The sequence below is a fragment of the Thermothelomyces thermophilus genome, chromosome 1 (assembly GCF_000226095.1).
Source record: "Thermothelomyces thermophilus ATCC 42464 chromosome 1, complete sequence".
Lineage (NCBI taxonomy): Eukaryota > Fungi > Ascomycota > Sordariomycetes > Sordariales > Chaetomiaceae > Thermothelomyces > Thermothelomyces thermophilus.
The window spans coordinates 10735707-10749051 of record NC_016472.1 but is presented as its reverse complement, the minus strand read 5'-3'; the positions used below and the strand labels follow the sequence as shown (position 1 = coordinate 10749051).

Here is a 13345-nt window from a genome sequence, read left to right as displayed (position 1 = left end):
GCTTTCTATATACTAGTCTATAGCTTAGATATGAATTTACGATCACGGTTAGATATAACGGCGGTTAGTACTCCCCAGTCGGATAGGAGTAGTTGTTATATTAATACGTAGCCCTAGTCTATAGCGGTATAGTTAGAGTAGCTAGGTATAAGGAGCATTCGTTTAGACAATTTATAAGATATTAGTTATTATCGAATTAAACTTATCATACCTATTTAAATGCTATAGCGTTCTGGCTAATAGAACTAACGGTAACGCTACTATAAAGTCGATAGCAATTATTTATATAGGTAGCGTATCCAATAAACGAATTAGCTAATAGTTACCTATAGGAAGGTTACGATCTGTAGCGTTGACTTGATAGACAGGGCAGTACTTTACGTAATCCTATATATACCTGGTTTCTCTATCGATCACAATGCCATATAAGTTGTATATCATCCTATTGGTTCTAAAGTAATACTTCTTATCGTAAGCTAAGCTTAGGATATATTATATAAGGCTTGACGGAACATATGACGTATATATACTATCTAGGCAAATATAGTAAAGGAGCTTGTCAATTAGGACGAACGGTAGCCCGTAGCGTAAATAAATAGTAATGCCCTTATTATTAATAGTCTTATCTATACGCTTGTTTTTGATAAGGTCCTTAATAATAGGGGTATACTTAGCATTAGCCTTATAGCCATTAACGAACTTTGCCTTAAGATCTAGATATATCTACGCCTTAGCGAAAGTAAACTAAACGTCGTTAAGTACGGTTAATCTATCTAGGCATTTAGAAGGTTTAGGGTCTCCTAAAGCGCTTAATCTGCTTAAGGCGTCTGGTATAAAGTTAAGTCTTCTAGGCAGGTAGTAGACTTTAAGGTTATATTACAATAGGTAGATAGATACATTAATTAGGTGACGATTAATACGGTCGGTAGAACTTGTATCTAGGTTAGTTTATTTTATAATACCATATATAGTAGTATAGTTAGTTAGGACAATGACTAGTATATACGCCGAATAGACTATCGTACGCAGTTTACGAATTGCCTAGACTAGACAAGCGACTTCCTATTCAAAGGGTCCGTATTACATCTTAGCCTTCGTTAACAGGCGGCTTAAGAACATTACTAGCAGCACTTGGTTAGCTAAGATAGGGTTACCTAGGCGCTAGTCGTATCTATCGCAAGTGTAGAAGACTATAACGCCAAATCTATGTTCTAAATAGCCGTCAAGTTGAATATATAGCTGCTTGTTAGGATTAAAGTAATAGAGGATAATCAGGTTCTCGTGACAAATGGCCTCTTATAGGGCGGCAAAGGACGCCTTTTCCTGTTTGGTTAGGTAAAAGGAAGTATAGCTATGATAGCCTATCCTCCTAGTATAGTTTCTGACTTCTAGTTTACTAATCTTACGGCTACGTATTAGTAAGTTAGTCTTACGTTTCTAGAGCGGCTTGGTGATCTTTGTATAGTATATAATCAAGTATTATAGGAAACTAGTAGCGCCTAAATACTATTCTAGCACTTTCAATATATATAGAAAGGATAACTGCTTAAATGCTTTAATACGCTAATCTATATTAGTAAGGCTAAGACCATCTATATAAAAGCTAAGTAGTTCCATATTTAGGTAGCCGATATATAACTTAATAGGTAAGATAGCGATATTTTTCTTATGAAATAGGTTGAAAATGGTCTTTAAATACTATATATAATCCTTAGCTATATCTAAGAAAATGATAATATCATCAATAAACACGCGATAGTAGGAGGAATATAGTTATAATAGCTAATCTATAAACTGTTGTATATATATAGGCGAATTGTAATAACCTATAAGTACTACGGTCGGCTGTTCTAAGCCGTAGGGACTGATAAGTGTAAACCTATTACGATATAGAGGATATACGCCAAACTAATAGAAAAACGATATAGCGTCGATTGCTATAATAAACTTCTTTCTATATAAGGCCATAATAATCTTAGACTATGGTAGTAATAGGTAGTTATTAGGAACCGTAGCCTTATTTAGACTATATAGATCGATGATAACGCGACCCTTAGCGATACCCTTAACGGTATGCTAGACTCTGAAAACAGGATAGGCAAAAGGAGTGGCGTCTTTTGCAAACTATAGTTTGCCCTATTGATAGAGGGTGTCGAAGGTTTTATCTAGGACTTCCCTGTCCTTCTGGCTTAACAGGTACACGTAGGAGCGTACTTTCTAGTGTTACCACCCTTCTACAAGTAGTACTTTTATCTATTCGTTCTATAGTATATTAATTAGACTAGTGTCGTTCTAGAGTTGTAGAAATCTATTGACCAAGTCGGCAAACTTCTGTACTAGTACTAGATCGCCTATATAGATATAGACGCCGTTATTAGTAACGATCTTAGGCAGGGAGCCGGGTATCTTTAATCCTAGTGTAGAATGCTTTTTAGGCATATGTGGCTTACATTCCGTGTCGTCAGCTCCTAGGATTGCTTCTAGTGAAATATCTTATAGTGGAAAAGGTTAAGATTGCTAGGTAAGTTAGAAGACGAAGTCGCTAATAGGAGTGTCCGAATTTACGTTATCAGAGGCTATAAATAAGGCTATAGTTATAGGTAGCTTTGTAGGGATGTAATTACCCTTAAGGATTACGCCTAAATAGTAGTTTAAATTAAAGGAAGCGTTAACCGGTATAACGTTATACTGATTAGCGAGTTTCATAGGGTCAACGTCTGTTACTATAGCAGGTGTAGCTATCGTTAAGATGGTAGTAGTAATCGCTACTACGTGGAAAGTAATATTCTATAAACAGGTAAAGTAGCCACTATCTTCCATTTCCTTGATCCTTCTGACAGGGTACCTCTTCGAGATATATAGCATTCCCTATATAGTATTTTCAATAGGTACTACTTTTAAGGTCTTTGTATTTATAACAAAGTTATAGACGGTAGTATAAGCTAAGTTAAATATAAAGGCATGACCTATCGGGAGAGGCTTATACTCGATAGACACTATTACCCATTGGTTAGGCAGGAGAGTGATTTTGCGAGTAGTTTTGACCTTCCATATGTAGGGTATAGAGTACGTATATACGGAAAAAGGAAGACAGAAGTCGAATAGCTATAATTTGACTTCCTTATAATGGTAGTCGATATTCGCGTCGTACGAATCTAGGAATTCGTTACCTATTAGAAGATTCGGTGCTAGAGAGTCGATAACCTACGCTATATAGGTAAACTTAGCCGGGGTAGGAGTACCGTTTTCTATACCTAGCAAGTAGATATTGAAAGACGCCTATTCGTTAAGGCTTAATATGGCGTTTTCTACGCCTTTGACTCTACCCTTATATCGTTCGATTTGGTAGTTTAATCGCTATAGGAAAGTACGGTCGATTAGGGAGCGGCTAGCGCTAGGATCTAGGTACACTTCTATTACTTTACGATCCATAGGTTCGCAATATACCCTAATATATAGATAAGTATATCCTAGTAGTAAACCGTAGTAGTTAGGTATATACCTAGGTAGTACGTCCCTAAGTTAGTACACGTTTGCTAAAGAGCCTATTAGTAACGTAATAGGTTATATATCTATAGCTTAGTATACGTTTTTAGGTAGCAAAGTAGGTAGATCTAACTAGTTATTTAAAGTAAAGGAATCCACTAAGTGGTAAAAGTTACCTAATTTTATATCCTTATAAGATTTCAAGTGCCAAAAGAGGGCATTTCGCGATTCTAGAGTGGTATTATAGAAACTATAGGTATAGCAAACCAAGTCTATAAGATTAGCTTCGTAGTTATAGATAGAAGGAAGAGGACTAGTTCTATAGTATCGCTTAATATAGGTATATAGTTCGATTTACAAACCAAAGGATTTATAGCACTTATAGCAAGTAAGTTACAAGTCTAGAATGAGGTATATAATATTAGTATCGCTGCCCAAAGATTTAGATCTAGATTTAGATTCAGGGGCACTTTTGGCTAACTATACGTTAGATTAATCTGGCTCGGAGCCATTACTAGCTTCTTTAGCAAAGTAAGCGTAGTTATGATATTCCTTTCGCTAGTAGTCATCCTTGCCAAATCTAACCTACTTTTGGCTACGATTACCCTACTTATAGCGATCCTGGTTGTAGCGATCCTAGTCGTAGCGATCCTAGTCGTGGTTACGGTCAAATCCGCGATCGCGATCAAACCGGCGATTACGGTCAAATCCGCGATTACGTTCAAATTCACGGTTATACTAGTCATATCTTAGAGGCTTATTATATCTATAGCCAAATTATCGAGGTCGATTAGCATTATGGTATATAGGTTTATATAACCCCCTGTTTTTAGCTTTAGGAGACTCTAACTTGCTATCTATAGACTGCTTCTTCTATAGATATAGGTAGTAGTCAAGAGCGGCCGCTAAAATAATAGATTAAAATTACTTGATATACTATATATAGGTGCTAAGTAAGGAGTATCGCTAGGGAAGATCTAAATACTACTTAATATAGAGGTCTATAGCTAACTAGATTTGAACTATAACTCTTTACTAATTATCGTTACGTTTGTTAAGCATATATATTAAGCGTGCCTAATAAAGCATTTTTTGAACAAAGAAACTAAGCGCTTACTTGTCCTTTATAATATCCTTTAGATATAGGCTAGCTTTATTAAACTTGCAAGTAGTAATTATAACGTTAGGTATAAAGCGTTCCTATAGTCGATCTATAATAGCTTGAAGACCTAGTTCGCGTAATTATCTATATGTAGAGCCGTTTAGCTTATTAGTCTACCAAATGATAGCTAGGCCGCTAAGAAGGGTTTAGAAGAAAGATAGAATCTATATCTTAACGTTACTATTAGGGTCGCTTTCTAGGAAGGTTTTAATACGGTTAGCAAAGTAGTAGACGTTAGTAAATACTAGATTCTTACTATCGTTAATAATACCTAAGGAATATAGGTTAGAGAAAGAAAGATTAAACTAGCTAATATCGTCTCTCTTAATCTTAAAGTCTAAGCAGCTCTATATACTTATAGTAATATTATATATAGACTTATATATATAATATCCATTATTATTATTACTATTATTACTACTACTATTACTACTACTATTACTAGGGTATAGAGCGCCTTAACGGCATCTAGGATTCTAGTCTTCTAAAGGTTAGCGACAGTTAGATAGGGCATCGTCTTTGTCAGATTCTAAGGGATTAGGATCTCTGCCTCTACCGCTGCTAGTTACGAAGTGTAGGACTTTATACGAAGACTATATACGTTTAGGGCGGCTAAGATTATAACGATAGCTAATATTAACGCCCTTAAGAGGTATAGGGAAAGTACTATTATTATATTATATATCTTCTATAAGATCGCTAACCTATTATACTTCTTCTATAATAGTACTAAATCTAGTAGGATCAAAGGAAGATTGTTAACGACTAGGCAATTAATCATCATTTTCGCTATCTTAACTATATATTATATTGACTATTTCCTTCATCTATATTACTATCTAGCTAAGTACATTTCTATACTATAATAAGTATATTTCTAGATCCTTAATACAATTAAACATCGGTTCTAACGTTACTAGAATATCCTTCTCTAGGTAGCTATAAAGTCGATCTTTAACTCCCTTTAGGTAGTTTATAAAGCTACGATCTATCCTAATAATACTTTTTTCAAGCTATTATAATAGTTTATAGATAGCTCCTTTAGTCTTATTAGAAAAGTAGTTAGTTTGTTCCTTTAACTAGTTAAATCAAAGATCTATCTTGCTATTTAACTAGCTTATTATTTCCTTGTTAGTGCCGAAATTGTTAGGTTTAGCTTAATATAGCTTGTAATTATCAGCAAATCTAAGTAGCAATTCTAGCTCCCATGGAGGATCTTCTTATAGTTAGTCTTTAGGATCTAATACCTACACTTATGGTATATAAGGCATCTTATTATACCTTCGTAGTACACTCTTAGCATAGTTAGACAGTTCCTTATATAATAGCTTTTTCGAAGGAGAGTTTAAAGGATAAGAAGGTCTAGGAAGGTCCTCTATAGGAAAGGATCCTAAGGTTAACATAGGATTCGCCTAGCCACTGGTTACCAAGTCACTAGGGTCAAACGAAGATAGGGTTAATAGATAGGAGGAGGATAGATGACTACCCTAGTTACCAAGTCGCTAGGAACAGAGATTTTATAGTAGTTATAATAGAATCGCCCGGTTCGGTTACTAAATTGCTAAGACCGAACGTAACTATCACGAAAGTGGTACTAAACTAATCGTTAACACGATTTAATTCTAGTACTAATGGTTTTAGATGGTTAGAAGCAGAGTTTCCGCTACCATTTGATAGAAGATGGTTCTAATTGATAGAAGATAGTGGTTCCAATTGATGGAAAAGTTGGTAAGTTGTAAATAGTTCAAAAGAGGGATGTCTCCTTCCTACGTTGGCTGGCCCTGTTGGCTCTGTATAAGTAGAGGATAGGAACAAAGAACCCTCCGTTTGCCAGCCCGTTTGCCAGATCCACAGGTCTTATCTTATCCAGCCTTACATGATGGACGCGTCTGTAGACAACGTACTGTATCACTCGCCAACGGTTTTGGACTCCCTGTCAGGGCACAGATTTGGCAGAATCTGTGGGGCTGCATTACCCAAACAATTTGTACTCGTGCATTCCTTCTGCTTCGGAGATCCCAGGATTGAAAGTCCACGATTGATGGTTCGATGATACCCCTCAGGCGGCCCCCGGACGCCGTGCCATCAGACTCACCTTTTCTGGAACACAGCAAGGGGTTGGGTTCGTGTATGTACACAGTAACTAGTGTACCAGCGACGCCAGGGAAGCGACCCAGCGGGCTGAGTTCACATTGCTTTTTCCCCAGGAATTTTTGACGCTCGGGCGCACTGCAGCGGGGAACTCTCAGCCCCACCGGTAGTTTTCTTTTAGTGTAGAAGGGGAAGTTGGCTGGGTGCCATGGAGGCCCAGCAGAGGCAACCTCGGGTTTGTGTCAAAAAGAACTTCGCCCTCAGCAGCCTCCCTTCATGAAAAAGCCCGGAGATCTGTACATACTACGTCCGTACAGCACCAAGTGTTAGTCGATTAGCATACATAATTGGACTCCTAAACTACTCCACAATGTAGTGTAGGTAAGCAGTGGAGGGCAAAGTTCCTCTCGATTCCTTACGCAGCAATCATCTCACTCAGGAGTCCTCGAGACGCTAGTTTAGTGTAGTGTTGCTGACCAAGGATCACGTCCGTGCACCGCTTGAACGATTTTGGGGCGCCGGAGTGGGTCGAGGCATCTCGCGGCCCCGGCTCAGCGTCCCTGCTTCCCGCCGCCTTTCACCAAAAAAAAAGTCGGGCCCCAGGCAGCTCATTCGGCCTCGATGCCGACGGCATCTCCATCTTTTCAGCTCCTGGGAACTGCGAAACTCTGGCTGCCTTCGTGCCACAGCATGCACGCAGCCAACTGCAGCTTTGCACGAAGCGGCCCGTCTGGCCCAAGCCAATGTCGCTTCTGAGCTTGCAGGTCTCGATTTTTCCCCCCCCCTCGCCCCTGCAGACGCCACGGCCGCTGACTGCATGCCCCAGGAACGCGCGGTGGCGCACAGCGCTCGTTGGCCGCAATTTGCCAATCGAGGCCATCAAAATGTCTCACCATCCATGCCAACTGCACCCTCGTCGGTGCTCTGCGCTTGCCGGTTTTGGGGTCTACACTAACAAGTAGTATTGACAGCGATTCGGAATGCCTTCTCGCACACGCCGCTCTCAAACACACCGGCGCTGGTGACAGACCACTTCCTCGATCGTTGATCGTTGCTCATTCGCACAACCCCGCCGTGCCGTTGCACTGATGCCTGGTTACAAGGTCGCAACTAAAACGGCTTGGGAGTTACACGACAGGATCCCGCTAGTCTACTCGCTGCTTGCGGAACCCTGTCCGCATTTTGCCGTTGATTAACCAACCTCAGCGAACCCATCTCCTACTCCGTACAGTGTAGTAGGTTGGCAAATTGTAGCCCCTTGTGCGTATGCACGTCAAACCTGCTGTTCGCCTCCACAAGCGAAATGTTCTGGACAAGGGAGGATCAACAGCACCAAGACGACTTGGAAGTCCCGAGATCATCCCAGGAAAAGCAAATGATCAGCTCTGTCGGGACGGCCGTCTACGAGCTTACTTTGACAGCTGACCGATCAAGCGCTGCAAGCTGGAACTGCACTGTGTACGGGTTACACTAGTTATGTACGGAGTATGTATTGTATTGTACATACATACATACTCGTACATAACTAGGTACAGTACGTTCACCACGCTCCACTTTCCCCTCTCCACCCCCGCGATTCTTCTCCCGCCCTTCCACGCACGTCCAGGCGCCACTCCCCGCACTCGGCCCCATCAAAGGGCTGCAGATGCTTGATATCTGATATTTCGAGGCGGCCCTCAACTTGGTCTCGAGGCTGAAATGAAGCGAAGGCGGCCCAGAGAGAGGAGTGCTGAGTCTATTAAGTGTACCACAGGAGGCAGTTAGTGCACCGAGTCAATCCCTCCTGGGCCAGCGAAGGCGATCCCTCTCTTCTTGCTTCCCTGTCATTTGGATGATCTGCACTGTTCTCCGGAGTTACCAAGTGGGCTTCATTGACAAACCCCCTTTCTGCAGCTGAGCTCGGCAGGGTTTGTCCGCATCGCCGTTTGGGCCTCTCGCCAAGCCTTTTGGTGTGCGAGGAGACTGGCGCCAGCACGCTTTCGGTGCTTGACATTCCATGGGTCACTCTTCTCTCTCTGCAATGTCACCCCGGACTCCTTCCAATTCTGTCACCCTCCTTGTCGGCAACGGCCCGCCGTCATTGGTCTCTGGGAAAGCCAGGATGGAGGGCGCTAACGTTAGGTACTAGTTGACACCATTCCTTCACTGGGGTTCCGGGAGGCGCATGCACTACGGGATCCGTACCGCGTACGGAGTCTGGCGTACGGGAATATATCATGCACACACACTCCCTCCTAACAAGGCTGTCATGACGGGGTGGGCTCCTCGGGGTACGGAGTATGTTGCGCCGGATATTTATGTCCCCCCCCTTTACCACCCCACAGCCCCGGTCCGCCGTGAGGCTCTCTCTCTCTCTGTGCCGCTTCTGAACCTTTTCCCGCCGATGTCGACGTCGAGCGAACCGGGACAGACGACAGCTACGCACTGACAACTCGAGGGGAACCACACGGGTGCGGGCCGCAATGGAGTCCAAGATCAGGCCGGACTCGGTCTCGGCCGAGTTCGAGGTCGTCCACGAGACGCCGCGGTTCCAGAGGGTATACTGGACGAGGGAACCGCATCTCCGGAAGCTCTACGGCATGGCCGTCATCCTCATGGTGGCCTCCGCGACGACAGGGTACGACAGCATGCTGGTCAACACGTCGCAGCAGATCGATGCCTGGAACCGCTTCTTCTTCCCCGAGCTCCAGGACGACCGGAACGCCGGGGACCCCGCGCTCAACAGCAAGCTCGCCATCCTCGTCAACATGTTCAACATCGGCTCCATCGTCTCCTTCTTTATCACCCCATACGTTGCCGACCACTTTGGCCGCCGGACCGCCATCATCGCCGGCTGCACCTTCATGGTGACGGGCGGCTTCCTCACGGCCTTTAGCAACGGCTACGGCAGTAAGTTGTTTCCCCCCCTGCCAACAAAGACAGACAGACAGGCACACACACACACACACACACACACAAAAAAAAAAAAAAAAGAACACACACATCCGCTAGTAGTACCCGTTTCCTGCGGGACATAGTCGACTGACCAGGGTTTGATGACGGATGATGCAGTGTACATGGGCGGCCGTTTCGTGCTCGGCTTCGGCAACTCACTTGCTCAGATGGCCTCGCCGCTCCTCCTGACCGAGATCTGCCACCCGCAGCACCGCGGGCCGGTCACGGCCATCTACAACTGCCTGTGGAACGCGGGCGCGCTGCTGGTCTCGTGCATCGCCTGGGGCACGGCGACGGTGCGGAGCGAGTGGTCGTGGCGGTCCATCACGCTCATCCAGGTGGTGCCCTCGCTCATCCAGCTCGCCGGCATCTGGTGGATCCCCGAGTCACCCCGATTCCTCATCAACAAGGAGCGCCACCGGGAGGCCCTCCACATCCTCACCAAGTGGCACGCCGGCGGCGACCCGCACAACGCCACGGTCCAGTTCGAGTTCCGCGAGATCCGCGAGACCATCCGGATCCAGAAGGAGACGGAGCGCTCGACCAGCTACCGCGACTTCCTGCGCACCCGCGGCAACCGCTGGCGGCTCGCCATCATCGTCTCGCTCGGCGTCATCTCGCAGTACAGCGGCAACGCCCTCTTCTCCAACTACATGAACGCCATCTACCTCGGCGCCGGCATCACCAACCAGAACCAGAAGCTGGCCATGTCGACCGGCAAGACCATCCTGGACCTCATCGTCACCGTCACCGCCGCCCTGGGCGTCGACCGCTTCGGCCGCCGGCCCCTCTTCCTCACCTCCATGCTCGGCATGGTCCTCTCCTTCGCCTGCTGGACCGTCACCGGCGCCGTGTACGAGAAGTCGGCCGAGCTCAACGTCCGCGCCGGCTACGCCCAGCTCGTCTTCATCTGGATCTTTGGCATCTTTTACGACATCGGCTTCTCCGGCCTGCTCGTCGCCTACGCCCTCGAGGTCCTGCCCTTCCACCTGCGCGCCAAAGGCATGATGATCATGAACATTACCGTCCAGGCCGTCCTCGCCATCTCCAAGTATGTTTTTTTTCTCCGTCTTTTCTTTTCCTTTTCTTTTTCTTTTCTTTTTTTCCTTCCTTTTCTTTTTTTTCCCTTTTCTGCTCCCCTAGAGTTCGGCTCCTCTAGAGAGAGGGGGGAGGAGAGGGGGTGAGGTGCTGACACTAGCCATGGCAGCCAAACCAACAAGATTGCGTGGGAGCGGCTGCCGCACCACTGGAACTTTATGCTCTTCTACACCCTCTGGGACCTCGTCGAGCTCCTCTTCGTCTGGTTCTTTTACGTCGAGACCAAGGGCCCCACCCTCGAGGAGATCGCGCGCATCTTCGACGGCGACAGCGCCGTCGCCCACATCGACATGCACGACGTCCAAAAGGACATCTACGCCATGGAGGACCGAGATCCCTATAACCTGCCCGGGAGGGCTCTGTGACGTCATGACACCGATTTCCAACGACGTGCGCAATGCATGATTGGGATATTATGTTTCTTTGTTCTGGGGAGTCTGGCGCTGGGCTGTTTTTCTCTTTTTTTTCTTTTTTTTTCCCTTGTTTATGCCCAACAAAGTCGAGGTGTGTCTGCCCTGGCCGTCCTGGTTTTTGTTTTTATGATACCACGCATGTTGTGGACGTCCTGCTTTTTACGATACCATGCATGTTGTTTGTCCAATGTCAACAACAGTCCGTTGGTGTGTGTGACTTTTCGTGTCCCCCTTATTACCCAAAGTAAGGTACTGACTGCCGCTATTATGACATTCTTTGTATGTGTCACCCATCACAAACAAATGACTCTCCCCCCCCTTTTGCTTCAACAGCATCCTTACCTCATCGAATCATTCTGGGACGTGCTCGCGCTTAATCTCCCTGTTCATGCGCGTGTACTGGCTCCGCCACAGCGAAGACGAGGCGTCGACCACGGTGGGCAGGTGCTCGACCTCGCCGGTGGCCTCGTTCCGGACGTGGGCCTGGCCGGCGCCCAGCAGGGTCGGCGGCATGTTGACGTAGAGGGTCTCGTAGGCGCCGGCGGGGACGACGAAGGCCTCGTGGAAGATGCCGAGGTGGGAGCCGCCGCGCTTGACGCACTCGCGGTGGTACCAGTCCCAGGCGCGGCGGTGGACGGCGTCGTGCGCGAACCGGTTGAGCCCCTCGAGGTCGCGGAAGTAGTAGACGGACAGCAGCGTGTTGCGCGCCTCCGCGCCGTCACCCCGGTACGACGTCATCCCCAGGCACCCAAACTCGCCCGCCCGCGCCAGCAGGTCTTTGTTGCACGCCTCGAACTGGTCCCCCAGCTCCTTGGCCCCCGGGCCCAGCCCCCCCAGCGGGTGGTTGAAGCGCGCGCCCAGGTGGAGCACCACGACGCCCTGCTCGGCCGGAGCGGGGCCGAAGGCCGGGGTCGCCCATCTACCCCCCTCCCCCTCACCCTCCTTCCCCTCTGGGCCCCGGGGGTCGTAGCTGGGGTTGGGCACCTGGCCCGAGGTGCGGCCGGGGATGACGCCGAGCCGGGCGGTGTAGGCGGGGAGCGAGTTGGCATCGCGGACGGTGAGGACCACGGTGCGGAGCAGCACGAAGAGGAGGGGCAGCAGCGCGTACCGGGCCGGGAGCACGAGCGAGAGGACGGCCTGGGCGAGGCCCCCGAGCGCCAGCAGGGTCGGGAGCGAGAAGGAGTCCTTGAAGAGGCTCTGTGTAGCCCGTCTTGTCAGTCGAACGAACCAACCTACTAGTCTCTCGCTGGCTCGCTCGCTCGCTCGCTCTTGAGAGGCACAGGCACGGGGAGGGAAGGAGGTTAAGGGTGGTGGGCAGAATCGCCAACGTACCGCGAGTCCGCCTGTCGGCGGGTGGGGGTAGTGCTCCTTGGCCGGGGGGAAAATGGGCTTGATGCTTGCGGGAGCCATGTCCGCTCGATGGTCGAGTACGGGACTCGGTGTTGTATAGAGAGAGTAGGTATGGCGGTACAACTGTGAATGCTCGGTGCTATTGCGAAAGCAATACAATAATTACCTCCAGAAAGAAGGTCCGGTTGACTTTTTTTCTTTTCTCGGGATACCCCTGAAGAGGTAATTAAGTCAGGAAGAAGAGGAGACGAAACTCGGGCAATAAAAAAGCTCGACCGGCTCCGGCATTTCTTCCAATTTTTATAATTATGCTGTACGGAGTGCAGATAGTTCCAAGGTTGTACCTATCAATGTTCAATCTGGCGCCGGTTTGGTGCCAATGATCGTCCATGGTCGGCTTGTTCTTGGCTCCGTTCGAGAGGACCTCGAGGTTGTTGTTGGACCAATCACCGTTTGCCCATTGCAGAGTTAAATGCGAGTGCGAGTCCGGGAGGTGCAAGCCTCCGCATTCAAGCTCTTGCCTTGCTAATTACGTTCTCCACGAACGTATGCGACCAACAAATGCCACAATAACGCGTCATCACACCTTTCACTACGATCGCATTTCGCATTCGCTAGAGAGACGTTCGGCCAGATTACATCGCCACTCCAAGTGCCAAGGCATTTGTTGGCATGGAGAGGTTGTCAGAATGCTTCCTGCCCTAGTATGCGAGGGTTCCATGATTAATTCTTAAACAGTTGATTCCGGCTGGAGAAGGTTTCCAACTCCCACCTATGAGATTACTAGGGTTCTGACTATGGAGTCGACTTT

General features: G+C 47.0%; 2 protein-coding genes across 2 annotated transcripts; one reads left to right on the top strand and one right to left on the bottom strand.

Annotated features, from left to right (window-relative positions):
* Nucleotides 1–9201: 9201 nt before the first annotated feature.
* On the top strand, nt 9202–11136 carry MYCTH_38796 (sugar transporter-like protein; the record flags this gene model as incomplete). Its single annotated transcript, XM_003660931.1, has 3 exons — nt 9202–9628; nt 9791–10724; nt 10881–11136. 3 exons carry the CDS (start codon nt 9202–9204, stop codon nt 11134–11136), a joined length of 1617 nt encoding a protein of 538 aa, XP_003660979.1.
* Nucleotides 11137–11631: 495 nt separating this feature from the next.
* MYCTH_2029285 (uncharacterized protein) lies at nt 11632–12594 on the bottom strand (the record flags this gene model as incomplete). Its single annotated transcript, XM_003660930.1, has 2 exons — nt 11632–12381; nt 12517–12594. Coding segments are annotated over 2 exons (828 nt in total), but the record flags the coding sequence as incomplete, so codon positions are not given.
* Nucleotides 12595–13345: the final 751 nt, after the last annotated feature.